Source organism: Syngnathoides biaculeatus, chromosome 2, assembly GCF_019802595.1.
Source record: "Syngnathoides biaculeatus isolate LvHL_M chromosome 2, ASM1980259v1, whole genome shotgun sequence".
NCBI classification, from domain to species: domain Eukaryota; kingdom Metazoa; phylum Chordata; class Actinopteri; order Syngnathiformes; family Syngnathidae; genus Syngnathoides; species Syngnathoides biaculeatus.
This window is the reverse complement of record NC_084641.1, coordinates 12,905,629-12,926,695: the sequence shown is the minus strand read 5'-3', so window position 1 is coordinate 12,926,695 and position 21,067 is coordinate 12,905,629. Positions and strand designations below refer to the sequence as shown.

General features: G+C 40.6%; 1 protein-coding gene across 4 annotated transcripts in view; it reads right to left on the bottom strand.

Annotated features, from left to right (window-relative positions):
- Positions 1-404: 404 nt before the first annotated feature.
- LOC133508345 (neural cell adhesion molecule L1-like protein) overlaps positions 405-21,067 on the bottom strand; it is an 84,021-nt gene continuing 63,358 nt past the window's right edge. Inside the window, exons 28-33 of one of the 4 annotated variants that reach the window (XM_061834251.1) lie at positions 17,605-17,670; positions 17,114-17,227; positions 15,472-15,633; positions 13,201-13,377; positions 11,117-11,189; positions 405-3,628 (exon numbers count right to left, since the gene is read on the bottom strand). In XM_061834251.1, coding sequence (XP_061690235.1) covers positions 3,418-3,628; positions 11,117-11,189; positions 13,201-13,377; positions 15,472-15,633; positions 17,114-17,227; positions 17,605-17,670 — 803 coding nt within the window. In that variant the 3' untranslated portion in view covers positions 405-3,417. The remainder of the gene's footprint in view (positions 3,629-11,116; positions 11,190-13,200; positions 13,378-15,471; positions 15,634-17,113; positions 17,228-17,604; positions 17,671-21,067) is intronic. The other 3 variants (XM_061834260.1, XM_061834280.1, XM_061834269.1) reach the window with 3 other exon arrangements.

The following is a 21,067-nucleotide window of genomic DNA, read 5'->3' as shown; positions in this document are numbered from 1 at the left end:
GTTATTGTTATCACCAAATCAAAAGTTAATGTATATTTCCTGAGTGCAAAGGAGCTCAGCTAATTGGTGCCATGGGAGATGCTTCAGTAAAGATTGACAACAATTTCACAGATAGCTTCTTCTATTTGGCTGCATTTGATCTGTTTAGTTTAAGATAAAATTTGCATCAATTGCTGTGCACAATGTCAGAGAACCCCCTCGCCCCCGAAAAACTATTCAACCTCATTTTACATAACATTGATTTGTTTCACGCTGAAGTCCCGAAAAACTCCAGAACAAAATGCTACAAGCCAATGCAATAATCAGCATTTTATTTCATTGAAATCATGTAAAGTATATCCTTTATTATTATTTCACCAATGTGCATTACACATGTCAAGACTAAAGAGAGGACAATCGCGGGGGGTGGGGGGTTGACCACTGCGAAGATCACACCGATATAGCTCTGATTTGTGTTCCTTAAATCCCTCAGGGCATCAAATAAAGAGATTATTTTGTAAAAATCAATTTGTATTACAGTAGTAGAATGTAAACCACTAATAACGATAAACCAAAACAATACAAAGTTTCTTGGTTTGAAAATAACGTAATTGTTTTTTAAGTGACATTAAATCTCATATATAAATTTGAAAATTCATTTCATTTGAGATTTGACAAAACAATACTTACAAGTAATGTTACTATAGCAGGTATTAATTAATTCATTCATTTTTTTCATAAAAAAATAAAATTATAACTATATTAATAAATATAGTTCTTTGAAGCCCAAGAATGTCCATACTCAAGTCTGTCATTAAGTTGGAATTGATGTATAAGAAGTTTTTCTCATTTATACTCGTGATAATCCCTCAAGGGCAAATTGAACACAGACACTGCTGAATATTTGTTTTGTGCACCACACGGCTGATACACGTTCAAAAAAGTTCTGTGTAACATGTATCGAAATTATAACTTGTTTTTTTTTCTCTTTGGCATTGTTTTACCCCACACGTCTTGCGCATGTGTGAAGCAAAAGCATGTTAGGGCCTAACATGTGTTTTACCTTAGCAGCCTAAGACTCACAACAAGGCGAAGGTTTTGCTAACCGTAATAACTATACTCTGCGTAATACGGGCAATGTTAAGAACAAACAGATGTATAAATATTACATGGCGTTACCAGACAAAAGCGTTACCTGATCTCAGAGGGGCCGACGTGTGAAGTGTCGCTGGAGCTTAACAAACCAGTTCTGAGCTGTTGCTGAGAAACACGGAGTTTCAGCTACCTTCAAAGATTTTCTATTTGGTTTAGGTCTGGAGACTGGCTAGGCTACACCAGAACCTTGATATGCTTCTTATGGACCCACTCCTTGGTTTTCCTGGCTGAGTGCTTCGGGTGATTGTCATGTTGAAAAACCCAGCCACGACCCATCTTCAATGCTCTGCCTGAGGGAAAGAGGTTGTTCCCCAAAATCTCACAATACATTGCCGCGGTCATCCTCTCCTTAATAGAGTGCAGTTGTCTTGTCCCAAGGCAGCACAGTGATTCAGCTGGTAAAGCGTTGGCCTCACAGTTCTGAGGTGCAGGATTCAATCCCAGCCTACCCTGTGTGGAGTTTGCATGTTCTCTCCGGGCACCCCGGATTCCTCCCACATCCCCAAAACATGCAACATTAATTGGACACTCTAAATTGCCCCTATATATGATTGTGAGTGCAGCTGTTAGTCTCGATGTACCCTGCAATTGGCTGTCAACCAGTTCAGGGTGTATCCCGCCTCCTGCCTGTTGACAGCTGGGATAGGCTCCAGTACACCCCTCGACCCTCGTGAGGATAAGCGGCTAAGAAAATGGATGGATGGATGGATGGATGGATGGATGGATGGATGGATGGATGGATGGATGGATGGATGGATGGATGGATGGATGTCCTGTTACATGTGCAGAAAAATCCCCGAAGCATGATGCATAGGGATGGTGTTATTGGGATGGAACTCATCATTTGTCTTCCTCCAAACACGGTGAACAAAAAGTTCCATTTGGGTTTCATCTGACCATAAAATGTTCTCCTCTGTATTATCCAAATGGTCAATGGCAAGCTCAAGACGGGCCTTGACATGTGCTGGTTTAAGCAGGGGAATCTTCCGTGCCATGCAAGATGTAAAACCATGACATCTTAGTGTATTACCAACAGTCACCTTGGAAACGGTGGTCCCAGCTCTTTTAAGGTCATCGACCAAGTCCTGTCGTGTAGTCCTGGGCTGATTCCTCACCTTTCTAAGGATCCCTGAGACCCCACTAGGTGATGTCTTGCACGGGGCTTCACTCTGATTGAGATTGACCGTCATGTTTAGCTTCTTCCATTTTGTAATGATTGCTCCAACAGTGGACCTTTTTTCACCAAGCTGCTTGGCAATTTCTCCGTAGCCCTTTCCAGATGTGTGGACTTTTACAATTTTTCTTTGGTCTTGGCTATGTTACAAGCTTGAGTCTTACTGATTGTATGGGGTGTACTACTTGTCTTTATGCAGCTAACGACCTCACACAGGTGCATCTTATTCAGGATAATACATGGAGTGGCGGTGGACTTTTAAAGGCAGAGTAACAGGTCTTTGAGGGTCAGAATTCTAGCTGATACATATTTGCAGCTGTATCATACAAATAAATCGTTAAAAAATATCATATACTGTGATTTCTGGATTTTTCTTTTGAAATTATCTCTCTCACAGTGGACATGCACCTACGATGAAATTTCAGACCCCTCCATGATTTGTAAATGGGAGAACTTGCAATATAGCAGGGTGTTCAAATACTTATTTTCTTCACTGTAACTCTTTCACGTTTACTAATTTTCCCTTTCTCTGGGCATTTTAGCTTTCTCTCAGATCCCAAAAACATACGTTAGGTCAATTGACGACTAAACGTGTCCACAGGTTAAAGTGTGACCAGTTACGTGTCTCCGTGTGCCCTCTGATTGCCTGGCAACTGATTCCGTCGCCTGGCCCTCACATTAGATGCTGCAAGCTTCAGCTGGCTATCAACCAAGAACAAACAACAACATGTGTTGCTAAATGAATTGATGAACTACTTAATTTAACTTCTTACAATGTTTTTAATTTCTATCCAGAAGACAAAGATTGTATTTAACCCAAAAAATGGACATCGATTGAATGTGAATGTGTAGTTGTTCTGATCAGCGAGTAAACATAATGTACCAAAAAGGGTTTACTGACAAGTAAAAACGTTTTATCATCAAATCCTCGATGTGATCAATCAGTTCAGTCCATAAAGTATAAAAACATTTATCTTAACAGTCAGTCAAAATTGTTATAAAAGACATTGCTTCAGATTTTGGCTATTTGTGCTATACGTAATGTCGTAAAACCCTACTACAGTATACTGTACAGCAGTTCTTGTCAGAATTTGAAAGGAAGCTTGGCTTCATGCAGTGACAGGGCCAAATCCATTGGGCTCGGTGACAGAGTTTGATTGTTTGTGTCCTGAATATTCCCCGATAAAGGACCCGTCCTCACTGAATTCTCCTCCGCCGTCAGCGTAGTCGACCAGGCAGTCTCTGCTGACGCTGTCCCCGACCACATCGTCGCCGTTCAGGAAACACAAGCTGCCCCTCAGCGGCTTTTCATCACTGTCACTGCCATCAACAACAAATCAGGGTCAGTGGTGCAATGCATAAACAAAAGACCTCGTACAGAGCAAGAAGGCAAGTTCGCGTTTGGCCGGTGGAGACTTCTTTCCTCTTTGAGCAAACAAACATCATCACACAGAGCAAATGCTGACAAAGCAAATCATATACAGACTATCAAATGTTGGGCAACCGGACCAGGTGAGCCCACAATCGCAAGGCAAGTTCTTACGGTTTCAATGCATCGCCACGAGGTGCAGATGCAGTGGCTGCGAGGCACAAGGGAGGCGACAGAGGGCTTGCTACAATCACTTCACTAATTGCTAATTGCCCAGGTTCTTGGACCAAAGGCAATTTCAAATCTCTTTAGAGCCTATGATGGAAATTGCAAGACTTGAGCTCATTCCCAACAATGAAAATACAAAGATGTGTGAGTGTGTGTGAACGTGTTTGTGTGTGTGAGCTGAGTTGGTGTTGAAGGCTGAGATTGAGAAAAGGGAGAGGAATCAGGAAGGTGGGTGGCAGAGAGAGGTGGGGCCAGACAAACAGCCTGTCACTCGCGGTATTCCCGGGGGATTGCACACCAGGGCCGACCAGATTAGATGCCAATTTAAGAGCAGGCAACCGGCCAACTTTGCTGGTGTCTCACTACAAGACAGGAGGTCACCTCAAAACAGGATATTTCTCCCTTGCTGTCGTGCTTTCTAATTCCCCAAACCGCTCTCCCTCTTTGATTTAGTATTCACCACACAAAGCAGCTACGTACAGAGGTGGATGCTATTTATCAGTGGGACTTGTGCCTTCCCTTGAGAGGGTGGGGCAAAGGACTTTAACGGCAGTGCAGCAGTTGGAGAAAAATAAAGAAAAAATGTTTCAAAGCTGCGCGCAGCACTTCATGTTAAATGCAAAGTGCTTTTGCGATACTATTTCAATCCCATTTTTTGTTAGCAGACACCATGCATTAATATGTAATTTATATACTAAGATAGGATCCTCTTTGAGCACTATACATCAGGCTATTGATAAGGTTCAGTATTAGATGAATACAATATTCAAATATTAGACAATGGCACGGCAGGACTCTGCAGGTTGTGCAGTGGTGAATTCTCTGCCTCAATTTCACTAAAAAAAAAAAAGAAAGGTTTCGGAAAGATTTTTGATGAAGTCCATCCTAAATAGTAGCCTCCGTGTTCGAATGGTCTCATAGCACACTTACAGAATCAATTGTGGCGTTCTAGACTGCGATGTCTTTGTCGAGTTTCTGAGGGCAAAGGCGCACGTCAAAATTCAAAGAAGGTCTCAATGTGGACTTTTAATAAGCAATCTTATCTTTCCTTTCCTTTTCTATTCTATTCCATTAGGCTGTTTTACCATGCAGGCCACATTCAGTCCACATTTCAACTCTTATCAAAACTCCTTTGGCTGATGATTGTTGCTCGGTGAAGATAAGTGGCTGTTATCGAAGTGCAGTGTAATGCCACAGATGCCGCTGCCCGCCCACAGTGACTTTGAATGCGCTGATGATGATAAAAAAAAAAAAAAAAAAAAAAAAAAAAAAACAGCTCAATGCTTTTGAGTTGCAGCTCCTTTGGGACGTTTCGGTCTGAGTCGGCCTCAGCTGCTCGTGTAACAAAGCTTTTCCTGCGGCCCCCGACAAGAAACTGAATGATGGAGTGGAGGCACATCACCGTGCCCACAGTAATTACTTTTGTCTTGCCATTGACCCGTACTGACTTGGTTCCAGGGTAGCAAAGAAACATCAGGTGCAAGGAGGTGGGATAAGGCGTCTTATCCAGAGGTTTTATAGAGTTTCAAGGTGTTTTCACACTTCCCGTCTTTTTATAGCTGTTTTAACAAACGCTAAGAAGCTGTCTTTTTCTGATAGACCAAATAAACTAGGACATTACAGACCAGGAGAGGTTAGCTTATCCTGTGCATTGTAGATACAAAGATTCACTTGGGCTTCTTTCCATGGCTGCCCTTCAATAAGCTTGCTCTTAGTAGGGGAAAACTGCCAGATATCAAGTATCGTATTTTTCGGACTATAACTCTCATTTTTTTTAATAGTTTGGCCGGGGGTGCGTCTTATTCTCCAGGGCGATTTATATGTGAAATTATTAAGACATTACTACATCCATCCATTTTCCGAGTCGTTTATTGGTTATTTTCACACAGACAACCGTAAAAAGGGCACTCTTGGCCAGTCTATCTGTACCTGCTACTTTTGAAAATTCAGCATTTCAACATTAGCTATAACTTATAACAACTGAGAAGGACTGAACAAAAATGCCATTGAAGAGAAAATCATATTCTGCAGATTATTTTACATAACAATGATATGATGTTGCAAACCAATGAAGACAAAAGTATTTATAATTAATGCAACTTCTTGTGCTTAATACGCCGTTAGATTAAGCTTCATGCAGGCGTTGAGATTTCCGTCTGTTGGCCCCTCCAATGTTTTACGATTTCTCCACTTTTATAACAGAAATTATGCTACATGGCCATTTTGTTCACCTATTTAAGGTAAAAAGCTTTGAAAATTAATGATTATTTCTGTCTTCGATTCATTCATCTATCTACAATACTGTTGATCTTAAAGGCATTTAAGTAACGAGTGTGTGTGTGTGTTCCCCCCAACAGTGTCAACAATTTAGCCTTTGTGTGCATTTCCTCGAACCAAATAGGAGGCAAACAGGCATCGTGAAATGGACTATAATCAACGGATAAGTTTGAACAGGACTGGCTGTGAAAACACCCTAAAGGTGCATGGGCAAACAACATACCATCGTATGTAGTCAACTGTTTTAGGAAGCTCTGTGAAACAAAACAAAAAACAGGAAACAAGCTCAAGGTAAAAGACAAACAAAAAATAGAATCTCCTTTGTGGCTCCAAGCAGACCCTGAACCCTGACACCTGCTGATCTTGCACTGGGCAGCAGGCAAAAGCACCAGAAGGCTGTATCCGATGAGAAATCGTCTGAAGCATAATTACCACTTCTCAGTTCTCCGGACACGTGGCAAAGCAGTGGGTGGCTTATTGCCTTCAGAGACTCAAAGGGCATAAGAGAGGCCCAGATCCAGCTTTAAAGCTAGGAAAACAACATCATAGCCGGGCTAAGGGCACTCCAGGGGGAAGGCAGTCAGAACAGCTTCATGAAACCAAGCATGAGAGGCATTCTAAACAGATAGGAGCCGTCTAACTTCTCCACTGAATTAACACTACTTCTTCCAGCTATCCAATAGAGTCAAGGGGAAAAAAAAAAATAAATAAATATATATATATATATATATATATATATGCATTACTCACCCTGAACTGGTCGGCAGCCAATTGCAGGGTACATGGAGACAAACAGCTGCACTCACAATCACACCTAGGGGCAATTTAGAGTGTCCAATTAATGTTGTATGTTTTTGGGATGTGGGAGGAAACCCACGCAGGCACTGGAAAACATGCAAAATCCACACAGGCGGGTCCCAGGATAGAACCCGGGACCTCAGAACCGTGATCCACCGTGCCGCCTCTAATAATATAGCACAACAAAAAAACGTCAGCCCCTCACTGACTCCGGACAGAGCAATAAAAAAACATGACTGTCATAGATGCCACGTCCTTCACGTCTGAGGAACTGAAGAAAAACAAATGCGGTTGGCTACGTCAACATGAGTGGTACAGAATTACACTTTTTTCACATCTGTGCCAATTTATTGCATATTATCTTCCTCCTTAGCCCATGGCAAACATCCCAAATATTTTGGGACATTTAATAAAACTAAACAGCCATCCAGACACAAAGTAGTCTTTTATCATAACAAATCAGCAAACGTTCCATTTTATCCAATAAAAATAGACATGAAACATTATTGGATCTTGTAGTCTTTATAACTATAAACAGAGCCCTTGCTTTGTTTCGCTACCTCATAATCCGTTTACTGTAATTAAGAAGACCTTGAGCTAAAATGCTGACTATCGGAAGCTCTGTGGATGTGACCGAGTTGGTTGAGGTGGACTGGGTCCAAACCCAATGTGATCTCCCTGCTTCACAGGGACTATTACAACAGTAGTTGGTGTCATACAAGACCTCCATCCAAGTGAAAAGTCGGAGACAAAAAGATCTAAAGCAGGCCAATGTGTGTTTGAGTCACGTCACTGCAGTGAGTGAATCAGTGCTGTTGCCCAGCATCATTTTCATGCCTGCAAATTGCTTTGGGCTGCAGAAAAACCTTATCACATCTTAGCGCTATAGTGCATGAAGAGTTTGAAGACACCCAAGACAACACGTTTCTTCCTGTTGAATTATTTTCTTGGCAACCGTCACGGGAATGCAATTGGCAGCCAGTGTGCAATTGTGACTCACAATGTTCAGAATGGAAGAAAACAGAAAAGGCTATTTTCGGTGATTTCTTTTGTGTGGGTACAGTGGGTACAAACATGTCATTGTCACAAAAACAGCAAGCAGCAAAACGCGATTCAATCCATTCTCCTTTCTATCGCCATAACACCGACAAAAAAAAAAGAACAATTACACGTCAGAAACAATTATTTAATATGAAGAACTTTCGTTATGGCTTATAAATACAACTTCTCTGTTTCAAGAAAAGTTACTTTTAAATTGCTTGTATGAACTGAGTTGTATCTCTGAAGTTCCTGTCCACCCAACAAGTGTTGAAATAACGGATGGTATGGATGATCAAAATAGACGATTAACAGCAATGGCAATGAATTTCATTATATTTTAAGAATGTGCTCATTGTTCTGCATACTACAGTTTAAATTGATATGAAAAGAAATTATTATTACTCAAAGTCTGGTTGATATTGAGCAGGTAACCTTCTCAGTTTTTGTGCACTTTAATTAAATATGCAGTATATCACCCTAACTAAAAAAAATAAAATAAAACAATTAACTGAAGAGAGAGAAATGGAGGGAGATGTTTTTCCTTTTTTTAAAAATGCTTTAATAGTTTCACGCGTCAACATACTCTCTCCAAATGTTTTCTCTAGTTGAAATTTACCTCCACAATAAGAGCCCTTTAAAAAAGGTTGACATGTCCATTAGGTGGGCTGCTGCATGCATTTCCTTTCCCGACTGGAATTCAACTTTGCTACCGTCCGAAGCTGAATACTACCAAATCACGCAATGCATCTGCCATGTTAACCCTGCGCCCACTCGTCTCTATCCCAGTGTGGCAGAGGGAGTGCTGCTGCAGATGGCTTGTGCACTTTCAAAAGTGATTTAGGTCTGCATTACTCATTGATCCTTTTCTCCCTGTGGATTGCACAAGTTAGGCTCTTTGATCCCAGCCCCTGGCTTTAAAAAATAAAGTGGCGTCACTGGTCTGTGTATTGACAAGGAAGTTATGCTTTCTCTGTTGCTCATCAAGGAAATGGGATTATTCTGTTGCCTTTTTTTCCATTTGTTCTCGCTCTTGGCTTTGCTCCTTGCACATAAATAACTTTGCCACATTGAATTGTAGAATTGATGGTGTGAGTGACTTCTGCACAAAAGAGTGGACATGCACTCACTGGCCAAAACATTAGCTATACCTGAATGTCATAAATAGCTAATATCATACAAGGGCTGCGTCAAAAGTACTGCCTTCACATAGATTTTATGGACACTGTCAGAGTAGAGGGCTAATTCATGCCATAGAACTTCAGAGCAACCAGCAGATAGTGAAAAATGGGATTTTCCTACCATTCCCAGTTGAAGTTTAAACATGAAACAAAGATAATTATATGTTGTGTATTTAACCAAAGCACATAACTTCTAAAAGTGAGCTCGCTTTATGCAAATACTGTAGCAAATGTAACTAGTAACAGTGTTGCGGTATTTATTACCCTTTAATCAAGAGATATTTGAACACAAACGGTGCAGGAACATGTAAAAACATCCCAATATACTCAAGGGCATATATTTTTTACCTTTGGTGAAAAACAACTAATATGACAGAGAGTTTCTGAATCACATAGTTGTGGAATTCTTCTTCGGTATTATCTATGTTTGTATTAATTGCCGAGCTGGCCGGTTGGTATTCATTACAAGACCACAGAGTGCTGTTTTCCTAAAAATGACTTTTCTGTGGCTCTGGAATGGATTGACAGCATTTCTATTCATTTCCAGTATCAACTGTTTAGAGTTAGAACTGTGGTCGTAGAAAGAATTGAACAACTAAGTCCCTGTACATCTCTCAAATTAGACCTCATTAAATTGTTGAAATGAAGTGGCCCTGGAGATATTCAATGCCAATGATATCACTACATAAAGCAAAGACACATACAATACATGCATATTCTAAAGCGGTACACTAGACAACTGATACCACAAGCAATACACAAATTACACACAAGCCTACTCTCAGAACAATTTAAAACATGTGCATCCTAGTATCTACTTATTGTTCTAGTCCAACTAGTGTTGTCAACACTGTGTGATTACCTAGCCAATTTCATGGCGGAAAGTTGAAAAGTGTCTTCGAGGCTCATCCTCGTAAAGCACATGAACGGACGGTTTGCTTTTGGGATGGGGAAGAAAAAAATGACAGTGAAAGAAAATGAAAGTGTGTTCACATTGTGCTTGTTTCATGACACACAAATCAGAGCCGGCCCTAAGCAATTTGCCCCCCAAGCCAGATCGGAGAGGGCGCCCGCCTACTTCTGTGATTTACCTTTGCTTCTGAAAGAAATCGAATGGCATTGTTTTTACCCTCCTCTTTAATATCGCTCGCGCCGCGAAAAATTCTCAAATGTCCAAAATCATCATTTTTCAGGAAACCGAAAAAAAAAAAATTACATTTGTTAGAGCATTAACATTGCATTGTCAAAGCGAGAAAGTCATACTCAACAATTTGGATTGATCAATTATTTGGAAAAATAAAAGACCCACTTGTGGACAAGCTAGTTTTATTGATTGGTGAAAACTTGAAATTTACCAAATTTGGACAAGCCGTTTAACACCAGAAATATCACATCACCCAAGTCAAAATATAGAATACATTTTAAAATAGTATAATTTTAAATATAAAAATGAATAACATTGTCGTCTACCTCACATGTCCCGTATATTATAGGGTACAATGTATTTTTGTCATATGCATATTACCCGAGATACAACTGTTCTCCTTGCAGTGTAATATTGAGTAGCAGTTAAGCAGTAAACAGCAGCTGAATATGGCATGTGGAGTAAAATTTGACTGTTACATTGGACATTCTTTCCAGATACAGAAATATAAAAAAGTGGTTATGTATTGATAAGCATACCATATTGAGGCTATTCTCTCAGAATCTGCCTTTCATTTTTTGTTTAGTTTATCCTTTTTAAGAATTAAAAACAAGAACTAGTTTTAATAAGCTTATGTTAAAGGTGAATTTTTCCCAATTTTGAGACATTTCCCGGAGGCTACAGCGCCATTACCATTCACTTTCATTGCCTAATGGGTGAGCCGGCTCTGCAGAAAATGAACAATTTCCTGAAAAACCAATGTTTCAGCTCACCTGTATTCACAGAAGGTGTCATCGTTTATTGCTTGCGACTCCTCGTTAGGGTGGAGGTCTTCCTTCTCTTTCACTACAAAAACAATGGGTGCATTTTGGCTGTGATACATGATTTTCTTTACATGGACTGACAGGAGCAACAATTTGCACACCAGTCTACTGAAGGGTATCTTAAAACAGCAATAAAAACCTTTTGTTATTTTTCTGCCTGGCAGTGCTTGCAAAAATAGTAAAGAGCCACTTAACATTCAAGCTAAAATAGTTTTTAAAAATCCTCATGAAAGCATTTGAGTGGATGCCAGAGTTAGATTTCCAAAGACGAGTAAAAAGCTTTTGGGGATAACGACATATGGCGTGCGCAAACATTCTATCAAGTTTGAGCATGGAGTGCTCCTATTCTCCCTTATACTTTATCTATTCTTACCTTGAAGTTGAACTAAACAGAAAAGGCTTTTTTATATAAAAAACTGGATTGGGGAGGGGTAGGCTGGAGGGGAAAGGGGGCGTGGGGGTGCAAGAGCTCCAAAAGTGCCTGTGAAAAATTTCAATACTTGTCAAAAACTACCCACGCTGATGTGAGTTAGCAAGGGAGAAGACAGCTTGTGAGGAACTGAAGCACATGTAAGGAGAAGTAGTATCTTTACTTCGAGGAAGCACTGAGACTCAGCGGGAACTGAAGCACAGGTGAGAAATCGAAACTGCCTCATTCGCCTTGACAAGGTTTTTATTTGGAAGTAACGCTTAACACGACCATGCAAAGCATTTTTTTACATGCAGTAGCTGGCTTGTCAAAGCCAGTTCTACTGAGAATTTAGGAAGACCTCATCACTAATAGACTGTATTTAGTAGAGAATTTACATAAATAGAAGAAACAAACTTGAATGAAATCTATTCCATCATCTGAACTCAGTATATCTTTGCAGGTTCATCCACCTGTCCGTCCATTTTGCGAACCGCTTGTCCTCACTTGCGATGTGAGCGCGCTGCCGCCTGTCTCAGCTGAATTTGCGTCAGAGGCGCTGTACACGCTGAAATGGTCAACATCCAATGTGAGGCCACATAGATAAAGACAACCATTGAACTTATTTTCACACCTTTGGGCAATTTAGAGTCTTCAATTAACCTACCATCCATTTTGGGGCCATATGTTAGAAGAAAGCAGAGTATCTCAGAAAACCACGCAGGCAATGGGAGAATAGGCAAGGCCGGATTTGAACATGGGTCCTCAAAATTGTGATGCAGATCTACTAACCAGTCGTCTCTTCGGGTTCGGGAAGACAAATTAAAACGTTTCTAATCCTACTTTAAGGCCAATTCTAAACCCATTATTCATTAAACCCGACTGGCATGGCACTGAGTAATACGCGGTCCAAAACATGGTATTAATACATTTTACAACACTATTTTTACATTTAAGGTAAATATAAAGTATTGATTAAAGCTTTGAAGGTTGCATCATTAACAAATAGAACAAACAAAACAGAATTAAATATTCAAGAAAATGTGCTTTTTCTCATCAACTGACACAGATAACAATAAAGAAAACACTTTATACCATGTCCAATGTCTAAAATTAAAAAAAAAAAGAAGAAAATACTCAAAGCACTAATACTCGACCGTTGAAAACAAACCAGCAGCTGTTGCAAAGTCATTTTGCATTGTCCCTTTGTGCCACATTTTTCTTTGGATTCTGGATTTGTGTTCCCGTACTAAACTGGTCGGAAAACCCATTTTTTTTTATTGCCAAACTGTTTAAGTGGTGTTGCATGTTTTGTATGATGCGGGACTCAACTCTCAAGACAAGCATTGCTTTCAAGCCTGTTGTTCACTGATGTAAGGCCTGATGGGCTATAACGCAAAACATGGAACATGCATACGTGACCCGGAGTTAGGGGTTTCGGGGTTGAGGCCCACTCTTTCAGGAGGTCAACCAAAATCGAAGGTGAAAAATTGCTCAGATGAACTGTATCCAAATAAAGGGGATGATAATGTATTGTATCTCAATGAAGGTCGTAACATTTTGGTTGACTTCCCAAAAAGACATGGGAGATACTAAAACTAACCCCGGTGAAAAAGTAACTGACCTTTGTCCATGGCGAGCATGTCTTGTCTCCCAGGCGGTGGCGTACCTGCATACTTGCCACCTTGCTTTCTCCACATAAAGCACAAAGCGAGGACGACGAGCGTGAGGAGAGCCACAGCGCACATGGTGCCGATGAACCAGCCCTTTGTGGATATGTTTCTCTGTTGAACTGCCACGGCTGCAGAAAACAGCAGACAATCTTTGAAAGACCAGCCTATGGACATTTACCTCTAATTAAACACATACATCCCAGCTGGAGCGGATGACACTCATTTCAGCAGGAACGCTCTCTTCACAAAGGACCATATTCTCCCGGATGCTTCAATCCAAAAAGTGTGCATCTCTTCTGACTGCGCCCATTCTGCTCTCCGCTTAATTCTATCATTAGTGCACCTTCTCGCCATTTATGCACTCTGGGTGCTGGGTAACCCTGAAGTGTGGGCGTTCCCTCGTGTAGCTGGCCAAGCGCACATTCTTCCGCAGTCCAGAGGCTGTAGTAAGTCTCCCGCCCCAGGAAAATGAAATATCATATTGCTCGTTTTGATTCGCTCTCTTCCTCTGACCCTATGACTCGTAGTAAAGGACAAATAGCCCATATATGCTCACTGACTGCTCAGTGGCCGTAAATGTGTCCCTACCACATTATGCCAACTGGCGAACATCAACATACTGTGTCTTATTAATTGTCACAGATACAGCAAGCGCCAGCTTAAAGTTTTTCTCATGCACCTGCGAGGGGTATTTTTACGTAGCGTGTTGCATCGTGACTTGGAGTTTGTCTGAAAGTGCCACTCAGAATTTTAGTCATCTTCATGGCACAATGGGTTCTTATATGTATATTTTGTTGGTTGTCTGTGCTGCACCATCATGGTTGCTGGGCAATGCTAATCAATAGCTGGCTCACTCGTTTTCCAATTGATGGCCCTTAATAAACATTCTATTACGTTCTATCCGACAGACATTTTATTGTATGAGACTATAAACATTCTATTCAAGGAGTAAATTACATACATTATGCAGTATTTATTGAAAAGAGAATACAAAAAAAAAACACACGCTCGTTCAAAGTAGCCTCTTTCATGGAGGGTGCTCACATCTCACTGACAGCCCTTAACTTTCAATGCCGCTACAGAAGTTAATTTCACTTTTAAAGTGTTGCGATATTTCAAGTGTGTAAAGGAAACTCCACTTTGTGGAACCTGCAGCCTCCCGCAGACTTCACTTGGTTCCCCCTGGGAGAATTCTCACGTACAGTATTCACCCAGTAAAAACAGGACGCAAGGGTGGGGGGGATCACAAGTTTTACGGGAGCATTTACGCACCTTGACAGCATGCAAGCCAGGTGCAAGAAAAAAAGAAAGAAAAGGACTTATGCACAAGCAGGAGAATATGGTCGTACGTCAAAACACACTTCGTGAAATGGCAGCAGAGCCGGCCCAAGTCTCCATGGGGCCGTAACAAAAGTTGGAGTTTGAGGCCTTCAATTTCAGTCAAGAAATTAAGTGCTAAAAGTAAGCAAATTAAACCAGTATTCTCATCTGTGTTAACATTTTGGGTTTAAAAAAAACAAGAACAAAGTTGAACAAACAAATCTCTGACATACTCTACTTTATATTGGAGCAGATATTTTTACAGCCAGATGCCCTTCCTGATGCTAACAATATAGGATGCATGCGGGAACTTGGAGAACATGCAAACTCCACACAAGCGGGGATTTGAACCCCGGTCCTCAGCGCAGTGAGACCAATGCCCAAACCAGTTGCTCAAACATGCCTAAATAAAAGAAAGTGGTAAAAATTTCTGCTCCAATAACGCAATATGGCTAGTTTACTAGTCATAGGGAGGAAGTCTAGACCACGGATTAAAATCAGATGATGATGATGATAACTCTACTGTATATAAAAAGTGTTTAAAAAATTAAATATCAAGATCAAATGTAAATCAAATATTTAGATAATGATGTTATTGTACTGAATTGAGTTTAAAACGAGGCGAATAATTGTAAAAATGAGCAGAACTTTAGTGAAAAACATCAAAGTACTTTTACTTTTCCTCCTAAACTACTGTAGTATACAAAAAAATTTTATAAAAATCAATAAAATGAAATGACTGACTCGATTGACTCCTAATTGCTTTTAGGGTGCCACTAGTGGTAACAGGGATCTTATCGGGTGGTTCATTTACATATGCCTTGGATCGGCTCTGAATCCCAGACAACAACTTCAGGCACTAAATGCTACCGACGATACACAACAAGTTTGCCACTGCTTACCTGTGCTTTGCGTCTGGATAACATCTTCGAAAATGCTAGCGTTATCGAGCAAAGTCTTGGCCATGAGGCGCACCGTGTACACCATCCCCGGTTTGAGCCCACCAATAATGTGGAAGCTTTGTGACGTGTTTACCGCTTCAGATATGCGCCAGTTACCATCACCTAAACACAAGCCAAGTGCACAAGCAGCGAGTCTTAAACAATCAGCAAATGAAGAGATGGTGCTGGAGTAGAACTTGCAAAAGTCAACGATTGGTTCAACCAACTGTGTGCCTGTGACCCGAGTTTGTTGTCATCATGAAAAGGGGTTATATTGTTTCTTTTCCCCATTATATATATGTTATTTAGAACTGTTCCAGTTTTTAGATTTTACTAGTAACAGGAGCTAACTTATTTTTACACTCGTGTCGCCATTAATGTTGAAATGAAACTTCAAGTTTTATAATTGAGAATTTGACCTGCGAACACATCATTTCTATTTTCTTTGGGACATTTTTATTAATTTCAAAACCAGTGTCAGTGTTAGAGCACACCCGGGACCGGCGTATTAGGTCAATGGGAGGGTGGGGGGTGGTCATGTTCTGTCACCTAATGAATGCACGTGCATGCACAACTTGGCAGGGTTTGGGTAAAATTAAACACACAGTGTAGGTTTAGAGGAGTTGAGGCGGCAATTGTGGACATTTTTCTACATGCAACAGTGTCCTTCCACTTGTCTCTGCTTTTCTGGTTACATCTCTCAGACACCAGTTGAACCGCTAGGGATTTGATGTTACTGAGAATTGTGCACCTGATGTCTGAAAACACATTTGTCAGACTGGATAATGAATTCTTACATATTCCGTAGTCCATTATCCATCCATCCATCCATCCATCCATCCATCCATCCATTTTCTTAGCCGCTGATGCTCAAAAGGGTCGCGGGGAGTGCTGCAGCCTATCCCAGTTGTCAATGGGCAGGAGTCAGGGTGCACCCTGAACTGGTTGCCTGCCAATCGCAGGGTACAAGGAGACAGACAGCCGCACTCACAATCCCACCTAGGGGCAATTTAGAGTGTCCAATTAACGTTGCATGTTTTTGCAATGTGGGAGGAAACCGGAGGGCCCGGAGGAAACCCACGCAGGCATGGGGAGAACATACAAACTTTACACAGGCAGGTCCGGGATTGAACCCGGGACCTCAGAACTGTGAGGCCAACGCTTTAGCAGCTGATCCACTGTGCTGCCTAGTCCATAATCCAAATGTTAAAATAGTTTTGAAAGCATTCAGCTCACTTAACACCTGCCGTTTGGATTCTTTGTCTCACCGTTAGTGTGTTAAAAATAGATTTACACATAGATTAAAAAATAAATGGGATAAAGTTTGGCATGAAAAGGCTGCACTTCAGTGGTCTGAGGCATGGGGGCACAATAAGTCATTTGAAGGTGCACAATAACTCATTTTGGGGCAAACTTTCCGAGGAATACTCACCCATGACGCCAACACTGAACTGAATGAGGAAGCAGTATTCGATCTTAAGACGTTCAAACTGTAGCCTATAATCTAACTTAAACATGTAATCTCGGACGTTTTATTTCAGATACACTTGTAATAATGTCACCTAAAAGTTCTGTCAGTGTGAAGCTGTCGAGAGAAGCTTACGGTTGTTCATATAAGCCACGTAAAGCTGTGAGTCCTGCTTCTCCTCCCTGGCAGTCCAGCTGATTTTGGCATAGGTGTCGCTCACGTAGGAGCTTATGTTGAGCAGGACTGGAACTGATAAAGATGGAAGAAATGGGTAGGAGGGGAAAATTCAGAGGGAGGGAGAGGAAAACACCACCAGGTACAGAAAAGAGAGACAGAAGGCAGGCAAAGAGGATTAGCAAAGTAAATAGGATTCCCCTTGCAGTTTGAGAACCCCTTCGATATTACACAAAAGGCAACCACGGTCCCCCAGATATAATTAAACAGAGCTGGATTGGGGCTCGTGCAAAATCGACGCAGTGCTAGCGAGCGTGGCTGACATCTACAACTCTCTCCCTTAAGAGACTTAAACTGAGAAAAGCAACTCCATGCCTGTGATCTCATTGTCCAATGAAGGTTACAATGAATATGTCATCACAGAGAGATTGTACATTCTGTACAGTATATACCTAAAGAGGGACGATGAGTAGCTCTGCCTGGAATTGAGTGTGGAAAGGAAAGCGAGCAGTTGTGGCCTGAAATGACAGAAGAAGTCTCAGATGTTAGAATCATGCTTCTGTGCAAGTTAGAAAACAAGAAGCAAACTAGCTAGCAAGATTTGAAGCGAACGGAAAGTACTACAGTAGGACCTCTAAGATCGAAACACCCCTGAGGCTGTATCACTCTCCAATTTATCACATTTTCTGGAAAAAAAATCCCCTCTAAAATCCCACAGAATCTCACTCATTGAATTGCAGTCATCCATGATGCCGCTCAAGATCTGAGCGCTCTGGGAACAGGCCGTGTACAACCTTAAAACTTCTACTCTATAAAAAAGGTTTAAATTACATCTCGCACTACTTCTGCTGTCAGTGAGCTGCAGAGGCTACAAGCAGTTAAACATACCATGATCGACAGAGGCCATAGCTGTAATCGACAAATAAGAAATAAATATTAGTACTATATTTTCCAGAAAAAGACATTTTTAAAGTGTGCAATCTATATATCGACCAGAAATATACATTTTTATTATTAATGATAGGACATTTGCAGCCTTTATTACTGAATTATTTCCCAATTACAGTACAATAATCTACAAGGCCGAATGTGGTTGAAACTGGACACGCATGTGCGCTCATACAAATATGTACGAAAATACACACTATTATTCTGTTGAACTTCAACACCAAGAAACTGTTTCTTGAAAATGGTAAAAATATCGTTGCTACATGCATTTAATGGAAAAAAAAAAAGTGGGGCCATCTGATGGCTAAATAGATGGCATTGATGGATGGATTGCAGTTCAGATTACATTTTCCGTGAAATGTAGTATTTAATGTAAATCATTTTTTTTCAACATTTTTTTACTTTTCGTATGCTTCATGTGCAAAAATGGTTTCTCTACATTTGTTATAGTTTAAAAATTAGCTATCTTCAGTTAGATAGCTGAAAACTCATTGAGGCTATTATTGAATATGACATTGATGATGGTTGATCCAGTGAAGAGCAGTCACCGTTTCTCCCCCACATTTTGCCTCAACACAGTACTGTCTCCACTTACAGGGGACATATTTTCTCAAACCAACTTTTTCAAGTATTTGAGATGTAATATTGTCTCTATGGTGTCTCAGTAAATGTGAAATATGAAGTAAAACGTTTTTCTGCCTCGAGGACTGAAATTTGGTCATTTGAATTTCTCAACATAATCTATGTCACTAGCAAAGTTCTCTGCCTTTTCTTTCCTCTCCTGAGGCAGTGCTAGCAACATAACAAACACCTCTGCTCTCACAAGTGGTTCTTCCAAACCGAGGGAACCAGTCAGGAATGGGGGCGGTCTTCGACAAATATGGGCAAACCAGCTACAAAACTCAGTCAAACACAAGTAGCTGTCAGAGGAGCCTTTTTTGGACACTCATATGATAAAGCCGTGTTGTTTTTTTCTAATGAAATTGACACTTTTATATTAAGTCCATGTTAGAGATTCAGTATACTCTGGTTTAAAAAGGCCAAATACAACACCTTTAAAGGGGAAATCCAGTGCTTTGCGTGAACAGTGTATCAATAGGTCATGTAATATGTACCCTATTTTGACAATGTGATGTTAAATCCTCTCTCATTTAATAGTGTTTTGAGAGAATTTTTATCGACAATGACGAATTTTCAGGGGCGCTGCCATTTTTGCGAGTCACATGATCTACGTTAGCTTGTTCTCTGCGTTATTCCCATCCGAAGAACCATCCGGGGCTGCCAGCCTGGAGCTCCCAGGGGCCTTTGTTTATGCACTTATGCCGCACGTAGGCCTCAGAGTAGTCAGACTCCGATACTGCTATTCTTCATCAGGTGACGATAAATCAGAGAAATCAGCGCTGGGCATAATGGCGTCCCATGTAATCGAGGCTTTATTGCGGCACGGTACATGTCACATACGCCCATGTAGATCATGTGACTCGCGAAAATGGCAGCGCCCCTGAAAATTCTTCATTCTCGATAAAAATCTTCTCAAAACACTATTAAATGAGAGAGGATTTAACATCACATTGTCAAAATACGGTACATATTACATGACCTATTGATACACTCTTCATGCAAAGCACTCGATTTCCCCTTTAATAAAATAAATACTCTGGATGTGTGTATGTATGAGTGACTGCCTGGCACTAAAACTGATTCTGCTGAGGGCTGCTCTGTGACTGCTGTCAAGCAGAAGAGCTCTTGATTGCTATTTTTCTGAACAAACACTTTTCTCAATCAGCATTAGCTACTTTCAAAGCTACCAGCCAACACGCTGGTGATAACAAGCAGAGCGTTCAAATGTGTGCAAGAGAGCAAATATATGAATCCCAGTGGGAAACTTGTAGTTATTTTTCCCGCGACTTGAGATATGAGTCGGAATGTGTGCTCTTGATGCTGTTTGTCTAGCTTGCAACCCACTTTATCTCTGCCGCCCTCTTATCTCCGGAGACCCTATGAAGGGAATGGACATTTCTTTTTTTTCTGATAGTTTTATTCTTCCTTTTTTTTGTAGAGGAAGCTTTCAACTACTTTGCTTTGCATGTAACTCATCTTGGCCTCACAAATCAAGTTTTTTCAAATGTTAAATTCTGTTAAGTCTACTTTCCATTTTTATGTGACTACTTTCCATTTACATAACTATTTTCCATTGTTTTCCCCAAATTTCAACTCAGTAGAAACGGTGTTCATAGCTTAGTATCACAGTAATCATAAAGTCCAGTCGAAACCCTGATACTACCAATCAGGCACCTATGGATTCAACTATTCACATACAAAAAAAAATCTTTTAATTCAAAAGAACAAAACATTTTCTCTTGGAAAACACTCATTGAAGGTACTGTTTATCCACACTAATTCAAGATTTCTTGGTTTAAATGTTTTTTTTAAATCAATGCAGTCAATTTTTTTTACAGATTTATTAAATAAATTGGGTTGTTTGTAATCCGTGGATATTGCGCAATCCGCGTCACAGACCAATCAGAGGCCAAAGATCTGCATAAACCAAAGCCCCTTTTTGCTCCCGCCATTTTCTCAGACAACGTTGCATGGTCCAGTATAGGTTTAGTTAGCGTTTTATCGCGTATTTGGGTTATTTAACAAAAAATATGGTTAAGAGGTGTAGTCACGGACTTTGTAATAGTGACGACAGGTATCCTGAAAGGCTAGTTGGTGGAGTTCGATTCGTACCCTTTCCAAAACCGAAGACCCAGTACGAAAAATGCCTTCGATGGATCAAACTTTGTGGAACGCCGCATCATCAACTAAATACATCTAATATCAACCGGAACACATATGTTTGCACGAAGGTATGCCCTATATTTGATTTTCAATACATGTCTCGTATAAATGAATTCGAAGTTCTTCGCTAGCATAACACTGCTGCGTGTGAAGGATTGACACACTTATTCTTTGTTGAGCGAT